Source organism: Petaurus breviceps, unplaced genomic scaffold, assembly GCF_028583685.1.
Source record: "Petaurus breviceps papuanus isolate PSGF00001 unplaced genomic scaffold, PetGlider_PUasm1.0 90977, whole genome shotgun sequence".
NCBI classification, from domain to species: domain Eukaryota; kingdom Metazoa; phylum Chordata; class Mammalia; order Diprotodontia; family Petauridae; genus Petaurus; species Petaurus breviceps.
In genome coordinates, this window is record NW_027187391.1 from 36,839,839 (window position 1) to 36,854,885 (window position 15,047).

Sequence of the window (15,047 nt, forward strand, 5' to 3'; positions counted from 1 at the left end):
TGACTCCTCTATAATTGATGATGTCTCTGTGGTTCATTCCAATTTTGAGAGTCTATGATTAGCTAATAGTAATTTTTTAAAATATACCTTCTAAAAGATTCTACCCCTGTACTCTGTGCTCTCCATTCTCCTGATATAAAGTAGCAAAAAGGATAGTAGACTGGGGGTTAAGATGCCATGTTCTAGTCACAACTTTTTTACTCACTGTTCACTAAATCTTTTCATCATGTTTAACAGAGTTGAACTAGATGTGTCTTGGTCCCCTTTAACAGTCTAGTGAAACTTGTGAACCCCTTCCCAGAATAATGTTTTCTTTTAATGCATAAAATAGAATACTTAGGATTACAAAGGAAACCATTTATATTGAAATGTAGTTGTCAAAATATTTTTAAATATGTTCATATACCCCCAAGTAAGAACACTTGGTCAAAAATAATTAACTCAGACCCAGACATTTAAGGGAATTTGGGTGCATAGTATTTATATAACTCTCTTGCCAAAATTAGATTCACTAGGTAACTTCAACTTCTGCTTTGACCGCATAGACTTGACCAAATCTGTGGCATCTGTAGGATCACAGTCCCCAGGCCACCTGTGTGCGTGCGTGCGCACACACACACACACCCTGAGCACACAGTTAAATAACAGGCTACCCAGCTTTGGAATGAGAAGAGATGAGCATAGGGGGTCAGCATTAGGGAAGTAAATAAGAAAACCCTCTCACACACTAGAACTCAAGATATTGATTTAATGTCCACTATAATGAGCTGCCTTTTCACTAGAAATATTCACCATTCTCCTAAAATGACCTTTTCCTATTATCTTCTTTGGTCAAATTTTATACAGTTGCTGCTGCAACATATCTCTTGAATGCAGGAACACTGACTCTTCTTATTGGGTATTGAAAAATAACTTAGAAGGGAAAATGCTTGGAAAAATCATTCAGTGTATATGTGTATACGTGTGTGTATCTTTGAACCTGCAAATGATGGCCAAAATACTACTCAGTGGAAACATGTCCTTTGAATATTCATATCTGAGTATATTTCAAAGAGAACTAGTTCATGATTCTTGCAGCTGGAAAGAAGCTGTTACAATTTCCCAAGATGAAAGAGGCAGTCCCTTTGTACCAGGTATCTGAGGGGGGACAAATGTCCCTCATAGCAGGGTGACTGATTTGATAAGTAAGATAGAAATTTTCTGTTTTGATAAGCCTTTTTCTGTTTGAAAAAACAAACCCAAGAACTAGAAATTCAAGGAGTCTGAGAAAGAGTCACATTTTCCTTTTAAGATCATTAAGAAAGGTAAAACCTTTGGGGAATTTCAATTTTAAGGAGTGAGATTTGAAATACCTTTCAAAGGCTATGTAGTTCTATATTTATTCAGGCAATGGTTGTGTTTTTCATGCTTGCTTGGCCAGAACAAAATGAAAGGTGTGATTCAATATAAATACTAAGTCCTAAGTTCATGGATTTAGATGTGGGAAGTCATAGAGTTCAACCCCCTCATTTTACAGATGAGGAAAGTGAGGCACAGATAGGATAGATGGCTTGCCCGGAATCTTATGACTAGGAAGTGTCTGAGGAAGGATTTGAACACAAATTTTCTTGCCTATAGAGTGAGGATCCTGTTGGCTATGCCTTGGAAGACACAAATTCTTTCAGTTTTTTTTTTTTTGCCTTTTGGGGGGGCAATTGGGGTTAAGTAACTTGCCCAAGGTTACACGGCTAGTTTTTGGTGTGGGTGTTAAGTGTCTGAGGCCGGAACTGAACTCAGGTCCTCCTGACTCCAGGGCCGGCGCTTTACTCACTGCGCCACCTAGCTGCCCTGGAAGACACAAATTCTTTATTCTCTAGCTGCACTAAGAAGAGTTTGGACCTAGGCTTTGGGGGATGGAGACAGGAGCAAGTGTGTAGTCTCTAGCCAGACAGGAAAAGAGGACTTTGTAGGACACTGTATTTTTCTACAATGTCCTTAACAGATCACACATATAATATTTTCTGAGAACATATATAAATGCTAATAGCCAAATAAGAGAAAGAGAGAAGCTATCTGAAAAACCTAGTCTCTACTTAAATGCCTCCAGTAAGGAAAGCTCACCACCTCCTAAGGCAGCCTATTCCACTGTGGGATGGTTGTATTCATTAGAATATTTTTCCTTAAGTTTAGCCAACATCTGCCTTCTTGCAATTTCCACTTATTGCTTCAAGTCCAGTTCCATGCCAGGCTGGGACCAGCGGAGACATTATGCATGAAGAAACCCCAAGGGGGACCATCCTGCAAGCAAATAGCGTGTGCCCTCCACCTTCCCCCTTCTCTCCTCATGCACAACATAACAGGGAACTAGCTGTGTATAAGTAAGGCAGCATATGTAAAGCAAAACTCAGGAGGGAAAAAACATCCTGCTTTACCCTGCCATATTTCTGTCAGAGCTGAGGATTATGCTGGCATATTAATGCCTGTAACAGCATGAGAGTCAAGCCAGAGTGCTGTTCAGGAATCTCCCATTAATGAATGATCGTCACAGCAGTTTCACAGAGACTCCCAGTCCCACTGCCAATCTCTGAACCTTCCCATCCCTCAGGAATGGGATTATTCCTAATGGGAAAAACAGCTGGAATTAAAGTAAAATAAGAGGTTTGTTTTTTTTTTTCCTTCAGGGGTTGAATTGAAGAAAGTGAAGAAGCATATTACAGTATTTTGGCCTGATTTGCCTTACTTTTTTCTAACCTAATATGAAAAGTCTATAGACTATAGTCTAGGGGACAATAGTGCTTCTGGTCAGCAATGTGGTACCTTGTTCATAAAGAGCTTTGGTTTTATTTTTCTCCCTGGTACAAGTTCAGAAATGGAGCAGTGGTAATTATTCAGCTTCATAGCATGTTCTTTTTGCTTTAAATAAGAATATTGTCATCTTTCTTAGTGGTATTGTTTTGAGGGGAAAACAATTACACCCTCTCCTTTCTTCCTGATAATTTCATACTTCCATGTGACTTTAATGGAAAATACCTGGACTTAACATCCAGAAACTAAGGCTCCTGTCTGACTGGGTTCCTTATGAGCTAAACATCCCTAATTATGTCCTTTAACCTGTGCAAACTTCAATTTCTTATCTGTAAAATAATGGGGTTTACATCACATAATGTTCAAAGCCCCTTTCATGATATTCTAAGATTCTGTGAAGCTATGAACAAGGGTGGGGAACCTGTGGCCTTGAGGCCACATGTGGCTTTCTAGGTCAGTGGGTGCAGCAGACTTTTGACCGTTTCCAAGTTTTACAGAAAAAATCCTTTTATTAAGGGGATTTGTTCTGTGAGGTTTGGATTCAGTCAAAGGGCCACACTTGAGGACCTAGAGGGTCACATGTGGTCTCGAGGCCACAGGTTTCCCACCCCTGCTCTAGATCCAGTGACAGACTAGACCCTCAGGTATGTGAAAAGGAATTAGAATGAGAATCTGGAGGGAAAACACGTGGAACACCCAGCTGAAGTACCTTCATGGAAGGAGTCAATACATTTATTAAATTCTTATGATGCACAGAAAGTTAAATATATGATAATAACAATTCTTATTGTTCAGTCATTTTAGTCATCCAATTGTTTGTAACCCCATTTGGGGTTTTCTTGACAAAGATGCTAGAGTGGTTTGCCATTTCCTTCTTCAGTTCATTTTATAGAGAAGAAAACTGAAGTAAATAGGGTTAAATGACTTGCCCCAGGTCACATAGCCAGTGTCTGAGGTCAAATTTGAACTCGGGTTTTTCTGACTTCAGTCCCAGCACTCTATCTACTGAGCTGCCTGGATGCCAATAATAACAATGAAGTTTTCTGAGATCATAATTTTCCCTTAGGCAAATTTCCTTGAAATATGTATAAAAGTGAACCCATTGGAAGACTGATACTGTAAGCAATCTGGGAAAGCAAGGGATAGTTTACCTGTCAGATCTATGGAGAGGGGAAGACTTCATGATGAAACAAGAGTTAGAAAGCATTATAAAATGCAAAATGGATAATTTTGATTATGTTAAATTGAAAAGTTTCTGTACAAACAAAGCCAATGTAAGCAAGATTAAGAGGGAAGTAGGAAATTAGAAAAGAATTTTTACAATCAGTGTCCCTGATAAAGGCCTCATTTCTTTCTTTTTTTTTTTTTTAAAGCAATTGGGGTTAAGTAACTTGCTCAAGGTTACATGGTCAGTTATTTTTGTGTGGGTGCCGAGTATCTGAGGCCAGAACCAATCCCAGGTCTCCTGACACTGGGGCCAGTGCTCTTACTCACTGCACCCCCTGGCCGCCCCTAAGTAATTGGGGTTAAGTAACTTGCTCAAGGTTACACGGCCATTTATTTTGCGTGGGTGTTAAGTATCTGAGGTCTGAACTGAACCCAGGTCTCCCGACTCTGGGGCTAGCGCTCTTGCTCACTGCACCACCTGGCAGCCCATAAGGCCTCATTTCTAAGATATACAGAAAATTGAGTCATATCTATAAGAAAACAAGTCATTCCCCAATTGATAAATGGTCAAAGGATATGATCAGGCAATCTTCAGAGGCAGAAATTAAAGATATCTATAATCATATGAAAAATGCTCTAAATTACTATTGATTAGAGAAATGCAAATCAAAACAACTCTGAGGTACCACATCTCACCAGTCAGATTGGCTAAAATGACAAATCCTGGAGAGGATGTGGAAAAATTGGCACACTAATGCATTGTTGGTGGAGTTGTGAACTGATTCAACCATTCTGGAGAGCAATCTGGAACTATGCCCAAAGGTCCATAAATAATTGCATACACTTTGTCCCAGCAATACCACTTCTGGGGTTGTATCCCAAAGAGATCATAGAAGTGGGAGGAAGACCCATATGTACAAAAATATTTATAGCAGCTCTTTTTGTGGTGGCAAAGAATTGGAAATTAAGGGGATGCCCATCAATTGGGGAATAGCTAAACAAGTTGTGGTATATGAATGTAATGAAATACTATCGTACTATAAGAAATGAGGAGCAGACGGACTTCATATTTACCTGGAGAGACTTATACAAACTGATGCAGAGTGAGAAGAGAAGAACCAGGAGAAATTTGTACACAATTACAGACACAATGTATGTGTGATGACCAGCTTTGATAGACTGGACTCTTCTCTGCAATCCAAGGTTATAAGACAACTCCAAAAGACTCATGATAAAAGGAGATGTCTACATTCAGAGAAAGAACTAGAAAGAACAGAGTTTGAATGCAGATTGAAGCAAACTACCTGCTCTCTTTCTTTTTCTTGTTTGGTTTTGTTTCCTCTTTCCCATTGTTCATCCCATTGGTTACAATCTTTCTATACAATCTGACTAATGTCTAGTGTGAAAGTATTTGCAGATCCTATACTTGATTGCATGCTGCCATGTTTGGGGGGAAGGGGGGAAAGAAAATTTGAAACTCGAGGGATTGTGGAACTGAATCTTATAAACTAAAAGTAAACAAATTAATGAAGAGAAAAAAGAAAAAAAAGTGGACCCATTGGGAGAGTAAAAGTACCTTGAATATTTTGTTTTAAAATTCTCTTAAGGGGTGGCTAGATGGCACAGTGAATAGAGCACCAGCCCTGGAGTCAGGAGGACCTGAGTTCAAATCCAACTTCAGACACTTAACACTTACTAGCTATGTGAACTTGGGCAAGTCACTTAATCCCAATTGTCCTGCCTTCCCCCCTCCATGAAAAAAGCAAAAAAAAAAATTCTCTTAAAAGTAGATCTACCAGTTGCATCTTTAGTCAGTCACTTTTCCATTTTTACTATTAAAATCTGTCATCCTCAATATTTACATTAGGAATATATTCTAATAAGAGGGACCAGTGATAAAAAGGCACTCCCAAAGATGGTAAGGAAAAGCAAGGTCAATTAAAAAAAGGTATAAAATTTAAAATGATATTCAGCCTGCTAATGAAAAACAACATAGATATCTAAATTTTAAACAAAGATAATTTTAAAACAATTGCTTTCAGATATATCTGGATGTGGCAAATGGAACTAATATTAGTATAAAAAAAAACCCTTTTACTTGGATGTGAACAGTGGAGAGTGAAGAAATGTGACAATCACCCCATCAATATGACCACTATGGATGGCCCAATCAGAAAGAACAGGCCCTAGACCTCTGAACTATTTAGTTTGTCCAATTATACTGCTTCAATTTGTTTTCAGATGGCTACTTCATGCTTTTACCATATAAACATGAAACTAAAATATGTAAAGAAAGAATCCTTTTCTCAATTCCCCAGCATGAGAGACAATTCACTAAAGCCATGATGACTATTTTACTGAGTGCTGAGAAACCTTAAAGGAGCAACCCCTACTTCTTATATAAACAGTAGTTACATATTCCAATGAGATAGTGAGATTAAAGAAGTAATTGGGATTCAGGATCCCACCAAGATTCAATTCACATCTCTGTCCTTAAGACATCATTCTGCTAAACGAAAGCACGAACAGAAGCAGAATTAACAAGCTCCTTTCAAGTTGGGTAATTGCAAATGCAAAATGAATATCATTCTGCAGCCAGAGAGCCAGAGGACAACTTGAGCCAATGAAATAATGGTAGCTGTGATAAATAATGTATGCACAATATCAAAAGCTGAATGAGAGAAAGAAATGGAGAACCCATTTGAAAATTTGGAATTTGCTCAAAGCTGCTCCTAGAGTGACTCCCAGGAGGAAAGGAACAGATCAGTAATAAACTCTGTGGTTCTGTATAATTTATAAACTTTCTTCCTTTTCATTTCTAACATTGACCCTTTATGACTAACCAGAAAAACAAAAAACTAGATAGTTTCCATAGCCATTTGATGGAGCAATTATAAACATACTAATACAGTGTCTACTAACAAATACAATGTCTATTTTTCTGTTAATTTACACACCTATCCCCCCCTCCGCCCCACATTAAATTTGACACACAAGGAACACCGACTTCCATGCCCCTTGTTCACATGCCCTTCTTCATTTGTTTTCATTTTCATTACAGCTCTCTTAACCAACCATTATAACCAAAGAAAAGTTAATTCTTTACGACAATATTAGATTGCAGCCCTCAGTTAATTTTTTAAATGCAATTGCTGCATGTTCTCTGACAGCAGAGCAAATTGAAAGCTAATCAGGGAAATCTTTTCTCAAGTGCCAGTATCTTTCCAAAGAGATTTCATATCTTATAATGAGAGGATTATTTTTCACTTTTAATAGATACTATATGTCATGCAGCGAAAGAGGTCAGGTCTGTTTTTAAAAGTAGATAGATATTAACAATAAAATTCACTTAGGGGACTCGATTATTTTCCCCCACAGTTTTCCTTTGGCATTGTCTCATTCTTTCTGAACCTGCACTTCATTCTCATCATGACCATCAGTCTCTTCTTCTAGGGCACTATAGGTCTCATTTCACTTTCACCCTTTTATTATCAATCTTGCAGTGAAATAGTGCTTTCTTTCCTTTTGTTGTTCTTACCCTGCTAATCTTCAGTTTCTGTTTCCACCATCTACATTCTCTACTCTTTTTTTTTTTTTTTCTTTTTGGAGGGGGGGAAAGGAAGAGCAATTAGGGTTAAGTGACTTGCCCAATGTCACCCAACTAGTAAGTGTTAAATGTCTGAGGTCAGATTTGAACTCAGGTTGTCCTGACTCCAGGGCCAGCGCTCTATTCACTGAGCCACCTAGCCACCCCTGCATTCCTTACTCTTACTTACGAGACATCAAGAATTGATGGGAGAAATAAAAAAAGAACAAAGAAAAATTATACTAACCAGATCTACTATAAATTCATGCAATTGAATCTAATTTAAACCCTCAGTGCTACAGTGTTTTTTTTTCCACATATTTTATGTTTGCTATTGCAATTTAAACTATAAAAGTAGTGTGTTGGGTTGGGGAGACTACCCAGCTAAAAGTCAGAAGACCAAGGTTTTGGTCCTGGTTCTGTCATTTATTAGCCTTGGGGCAGGTCACTTAAACTCTCTGTATCTTGGTTTCCTCTTCAATGGAATTTTTTTTTAATCCCTATTTCCTTCCAAGATTATTTTGCATAATAATATAATTGTATGAATAATTCAATATTCAAAGGATCCTTGATTTGTGTTGGGTGTTTCCTCAGGTTGAAGATTTCAACTTCTCTATGACTAGATAGTCTTGGAGAGGTAGTATGGCCCCAAAACTCCATCAGCCTGACACTGGGACCTTTCTGAACTTGGATAACTGCTTCTTAGAAAGCAGGAATGCAGTCAATCATTGTGCCCACATTTAAGGCTTCCATTTTAGTGGACTTCCAAGAGCCTGTGCTCTACTGGAATAGCCTTTAATAAACAAGCAATACCCTGATGAGACACTAGAGTAAGAATTAGAGTATAACAGCAAGCACCCTAGCATACCCAGGGTGGCTGCCAACACAGGTACTTAGATCTGCTTTTCTAAAGGAAAGCAACTCAAAATGGGTTAAAAATCTTGCTTTAATCAATGAAACATATCATTTACCTAGTTCAGGGGAAAAAGTCAGCACCCCTAACTTAAGAGTATGCAGAGGTTACAAGCAGTAATTATAAGACAGAAACATTTGAAGCAGACAGGCCTCCAACTGTCCAACCATTACATCCATACCTAGTCAGTCACCAGAGAGGGAAACATCAACATCTGGGTTTTTCAAAGCCAGGGGGCTCTCAACAGTTGCCCAGAGACTCATCTGGTCAAATCACACAAAACTTCTCAAAGTGAGCCCCAAAATAAAGTCTCACATCAAGGTTTATATAGCTTTCTCCAGGCTCAGAGAATGTAACAACCCTCTGCCCCATCACAAAGTATCTCCTGAAAAACAAGCCTCCCACCAGAGGCTCCAGGTGCACTTAACCTAGGGGCAGGGAAGATCTTACACAATACAATCTTAGAAAGATGGCAACAGCATAAATTTACATTCCCACTACAAAGGGGAGACAGACTGTTTATGTGTGAAAGCACTTGAATGTTCAGAAATCCTGCACAAATGTCAGGTAGCATTTTGAGTAAATGAATGTTTTACATCAATATTCATTGTATTAGATGCCATACATACTAGAATCTATGACTGGTGAATGTTTGGCTAGAGTTTATTGGATTAAAAGGTTAATGTTACAACTAAAACATAATGTCATTTGGTGTTGCTGCTTGCCAGTCTTTGAAATGGGTCTGATTATTACTGAGTGGTGGGAAGTTAAAAAAAACTATCTCATATTTCCTCTCTTGGTTTTCATTAGGCTCCCTCTCCTCTGATCAAGTATGTACATACTTAGAGGATCTACCACCTCCCCCTTGTTTTCATTCTTTCTTCTTACTAGCATCTAAGTAATAGATGAAATGATGAGAAATGTAAAATTATGAAATATCTGGCTATTTTTATAAGGTATCCCTGAACTTTGAAAAGAGTAATTCCCAGATGTTAGTACAGAGTTGAGATGTTGAAATAAAAGTAGTATTTTTGCTGAACTCTCTCAATACATCACCTCTATAACAACATAAAAAAAATGCACCAAACCAGATTCTGATCAGGGAAAGCCAAGTAAAAGCCACAGTGAGTCATTTTTTCCAGCCCATGGCAGCTTAGGAATCTAGAGAGGTCTAGAGAGATCACTGGGGTGAGGACTGATGGAAGCCATGCTGGTTGTAGTCTGTGGTAGCAACAGTGGCATTTTTTTTCCTTAAGATTTTAAAAATATTTTTCCTTAAAATTTAAAAAAAATCTTTAGTAGTTTGAGGAAATAATAATTATTCTGATTTTTACCTATAAAAAGACATATAAAGACTGATAAATAAAAAAGAGACTGTTCTAAATTATCCTTCTTCAGTCTTTGTTTTTCCTTTTTATTCTAGGAAAACATATTAGTATCCCTTCTCCCTTCCCCCAAGAAAAATTTTCACCTTGAATACTTAACTACTGTGAATATTACTGATATACTGAAAGACTAGGAAATTATTCCTGGAATTTTTCTAGGCAGCCTTACTCAAAAGAATTTGGAATAGTCAGGGCAATCAGCCTACATTGGGCATATGGAATGTTACTAATTCCCTGGACATGGGGCTTCAAACTTTTGCCTGTGTGCTTCAGGACAGAAATGGTGGATCTGCAATCCCATCAATGTAATGCTCCCAGCAATCAATATAACCATACATTTCCTTGCTATACAGCTTTTGTGACTCATTATCTCTTCCATAGGTCAACCAAACAATATACTGGGAAAATTCCTTTAGATCCCTTGATATTCCAAGTTTGTTATTATTGAACAAATGATATTATTACCAAGTTTGTTAATCAATTATCTCTCACTCTAGATATATGTAATCTACTTCTTCCCTTCATATATTTCTATGATAATATCTTTCCTGTTCTTTCACCTGTATAATTCTTCATTGGTAATACACTACAATTTTCTTGTGCCCACCATGAATGTCTCCAGGGATTCTTGGATGACTTTTAATTTTAATTCTCTGTAGGGTGACATCCCATGTTTCACAGTTTTATAGTATCCCTGAAGAATAGAGATAAGGGATAGAAATGGACCTGTGAGTCCAATATCGTTGGTTTAAGGAACTCTCAAGGGAGGAAACTCTCTGTCAATGTGAAAGTCAGTACCTTCTCTATAATATTTAGTCTTCGAGAGCTGCCTAGAGCACTGACAAGCTAAGTGATTTCCCCAGGGTCACACAGTCAGTGTGTGTGTGTGTGTGTGTGTGTGTGTGTGTGTCAGAAGTGGGACTTAAATTTAGGTCTTCTTGGCTTAGAGGCTGACTTTCTAGCCATTATAGTATGCTGTCACTGGAAGAATATCGCTATTAAAGATGTCCCTTTCACACAAGGAGACACTTGAGTTTCTTAAGTATTACATTGCTTCTCAAAAGCAATTCAGTCCATTCTTCATCTTGTTCCACAATTTGGGGCACAGTTCATCATTTATTTGCAGTGGCCTTGAAAGATATGTAGATGATGGATCAATTCAATGGATTGTCCCTCTGCTTGAATATCACTCCATGGAAAATAGACATTCTCATTCCTCTTGGTCAATCTTATGTGGATAATTAGGACAAGCTTTTAAATTATAAAGTATTTCAATGGCTAGGGCTTCATGTAATCGGCACAATATCATCCACACCTGGAAACTCTAATACAATAATAATTGTTTTAGATAATTCTAATGGCCTTCTCCAGGATTTTCTGGCATTTAGAAAAAAAAATGAGGTGACCCCTTGTGGGCTGAATTGATTGAGAAGCTTCTATTTGCCAAAATAAAGGGAACAATAGAAAAATCTCTTTAATTCTAACTCTCTGGAAGAAAACTCTTGGTAATGTCTATAACCAAAGAGAACTGTGAAACCGTCAGTCCAGCTTCCAGAAAGGGCCTAGAATATGGAAACCAGAATCAGTGTTAAGTTCTGTACATCATGTCACCCTATTACATCCAGGTAAATACGAATTTACTAACAACCACACCTTCCAATTTATTTTATTTGTCCTTAAAAGTAGAGGTGGTCTTCCCTCTTTCTAGTGTAGTGCACCTGGGCCAGAGATACTTGGCTTGGCTTGTTGCCAGTAAAACTTGTTGTCCCCAGAGGTCTAGTATTCTACCTGCTACAGATGCCCTCCACTATGCAGGGTGACAAAGGAGAAGGGTGATCAGCTAAGCCAAGTGAACATATTCAAAAATCCAGTAATAAGAGCTCATAGGTCTACAGTTGCAAAATTCCTGAAGGCCAGCATTCTGAATGGTCTATTAATACTATGAACTGCTAAAAATAAAATCACCAAATACTTAAGAATGAGCTTACATTTTTTCCAACCCAATTACCTTATCAATGGGAACTTTAGCATTTGTTTTATTCTTTTCTTCTTCAAAGCAAAGAATGACTAATTCTCCTAGCACCCTGAAGGTTGGTATTATTATCCCAATAAACAAATGACTCACTCCATGTCTGTTCAGGTCTCTGCCTCCACTGGCCCCTCACTCCAGTTCATCCTGTACTTTGCTGTCAGGATAATCTTTCTCAAACACTGTGAACAAGTCAAGTCAATAGGTATTTATTAAGCACCTGTGGTGCTAGGCATTGTGGGAAATACAAAAGAAACAGAGGATCTGGTACCACCCCTGGAAGAATTGGCAATCACTGGAGGTGAGGAGATGTGCCTATGTGAAACACTGTGGGGAAAAAATCCAAGGCAGTATATGATCAAGCGGAACGTGATATGGCAACCCACTATAATAAGAGCTTGTGTATGGAGAAGGCGGGGCTTGAGCAGGGCCTTCAAGGAAGTATAGAATTTGGATTGGCCAAGTAAAGTGAAGGAGGCCTTCCAGACAGAAAGAACCCCTTGAGAAAGAGCACCAAAGCAAGATTGAACATGTAGGGAACCATAACGAGAGCAACTTGGCTGGAGTGGAGGGTTCATGTTGGTGAGTACCTAGAGATAACATCCTTCTCTGATTGTTTTAGCTTCCAGCTAAAATATCAGTTCCTTTCGGGCTAAGTACAGAGTAGGCATGCTACCAATTGCCCACTTTGTACCTGACAAATGAAGGGGACTGGTTAATGAAGAAATTTGAATTGAAAGGATGTGATCAGTAGGCAGCAGGAAACTATTATACTTACTCTTTAGCAGAAGACTGATAGAATAAAAATATCATTTTGTAAGATTAATTGAGGAAAAGTAATTAGGAAGGTGTGATAGTGGAAATTGGACTCACGGGTTGGGAGGGTCATAAGATTTAGTGCTGGAAGAGACTGTATAGGGCATCTATTTCAGCATCTTTATTTTATAAAGAAGGAAACTAAGACACTGAGAAGTTGAATTGACTGCCTGAGGTTAGGCAGCTATTAAATAGCATAGCTGGGATTAGAACCCAGGTCCTCTGATTGCAAATCCAGTGTCCTTTCTGTTACAGCATGCCTCTGAGCTTGTGTTTTAAAGAGAAATCATAACATTTTAGAACTGGAGGGGAGCAGAAAGATCCTCTAGTCTAAGCTGATCATTTTCACAAATGAAAAAAGGTAGCAGCATAGTCTGATAAGAAGAATAAGATTGTAATTAAATCCAGAGTTTATAAAGTGCTTTCCTCAAATAAGCTCCATGAGATAAGGAATAAAAACATTCCCCCCATTTTCCAGATGGGTAACTGAGACCAAAAATGACTTACCCTGAGTAAAACAGATTGGAACTCAAACCCAATTCTTCTTCAGGTATGGGGAACTACATAAGCAAAAACAAAGGACTGGGGAATGAACCAAATATAAATGGAAAGTAATAATGACTGAAATGGAAGGTGTGTAATAAAGAGTTGTAGAAAATAAAGCTGGGTAATGGGTAGGAAAGGGGGGTCGGGGAGGATTGGATTAATTAGCCAATTCCATTTTTTAATTAAACTCCAACATAAAAATTTATCGGAGGTAATAGTATACATTAGATGACATTGATATTTTGTATAACAAATCTCTCCATTTTGTACCTGTGATAAGATTAGATTTGGGGGTCTTGAGACCCACTTAAGTCTTCCCATAAGGGATACTGGAAACCACTATTATAAGATTTGGCCTGATGACCTTGAGGTCCTCATGACAGCTCCCTCTCACCCTTCCAACTTCCCTTACCTTGCCATTCTTCCCCTTAAGGAAAGCTACAAGGCTACAGATGCAGCTCATGGAGAAGTATTGCTAGATGTATCTGTATCTATACACACATACATATATGTATGTGTGTATACATGTGCATACATGTATATGTAATGTGTAGATCTGTGTATAAATACATATATTTCATATATGTATATACCTATATTTATGTATAAATAAAAAATTGCAGATATTTTCAAACTCAGTTTATTCATTCCTTAGTTTTGCTGAATTGCTTTCTTTTTCTTCTCTTTTTTATGTTTTTTTGTTGTTACAAGAGATAACTTTCTAGGTAATTAAAGGGGAGGAATATATTTGCAAATGAAATGTGATATAAAACAAAAAAATATTTAGAAATTATAGAAAAAAAGAAAAACCGTTACCCTTCTTTACTAGCTACCAGGAAAATCCTATGTGTGGTGAGAATGAATAAGATATGATAGAAAGAGGACAAGACCAATACCAGTTCTGCTTGGTCTTGCTGAGTGACCTTGAACAAGTCACTTACCTAAGTGGGTTTCTGTTTCCTTACCTATAAAATTAGAGATTTGGACTGTATGACCTCCAAAGTCCCCTCTAAGATATGACATTCTTATTCCATGAAATTAAGGAATTTTCTTGAGGCTGATACTGTCTTTGCTATGTGATTCTTCCCTTCCATTTGCTTTTTTTTGTTAAAAATATAATTAAAATAACATTAGTATGCTGAAGATATAATATGGCTAGACAGAAATTTATCTTTTCATGCTCATTCTGTTCTTTGAGATAAAGCTATCAAATGACAGACAGCAGAACCATTCAGATCTCATTTCATATCTTCTTCCTGGCAATATTCTTTCACCTGAATTGATTTAGAAGTAATTATGTGATTGCTCCATATTGTCATTTACTATGGACATTGTTAAACAGTTTCCGACTTGTTCATTTTATTCTCTATGTGTGGCTCCTAATCTTAAAACACCAAGTCTTTTTTTTTCTAAATCTTTGTACAGATCTAAAAGTTTGGAGTCATCCTCTTTAATTCAGGGATGGAATAGAGTACATTCCTTCATCGTGTGTGAGAACTGGTTGACTTTCTACTAATCAAAATGAATCAGTGTATCACCACTTGCTCATGAGTGGTTTCTATGTTTTGGTCTGTACAGATTGAAGAAGTCCTGAAGATTGATGGAGGGCCATGCTATTCAAACAGCAGGCGTTGCTGAGACAGAAGCTCTTTGTGTTGGGAAGTCTTGCTATTGGAAGTCTTCTATATCTAGTTGCCAGAGTTGGGAGCTTGGATAGGTAGGTTGAATACACTATACCCACACACAGACACATCTCTCTCTCTCTCTCTCTCTCTCTCTCTCTCTCTCTCTCTCTCTCTCTCTCTCTCTCTCTCTCTCTCT

At 37.9% G+C, this 15,047-nt stretch overlaps 1 protein-coding gene across 1 annotated transcript in view; it reads left to right on the plus strand.

Annotated features, from left to right (window-relative positions):
* The window catches only part of HS3ST5 (heparan sulfate-glucosamine 3-sulfotransferase 5), a 321,198-nt gene that overhangs the window by 294,727 nt on the left and 11,424 nt on the right, over nucleotides 1–15,047 (plus strand). The window contains exon 3 of the mRNA XM_069077015.1: nucleotides 14,805–14,943. Coding sequence (XP_068933116.1) covers nucleotides 14,837–14,943 — 107 coding nt within the window. The 5' untranslated portion in view covers nucleotides 14,805–14,836. The remainder of the gene's footprint in view (nucleotides 1–14,804; nucleotides 14,944–15,047) is intronic.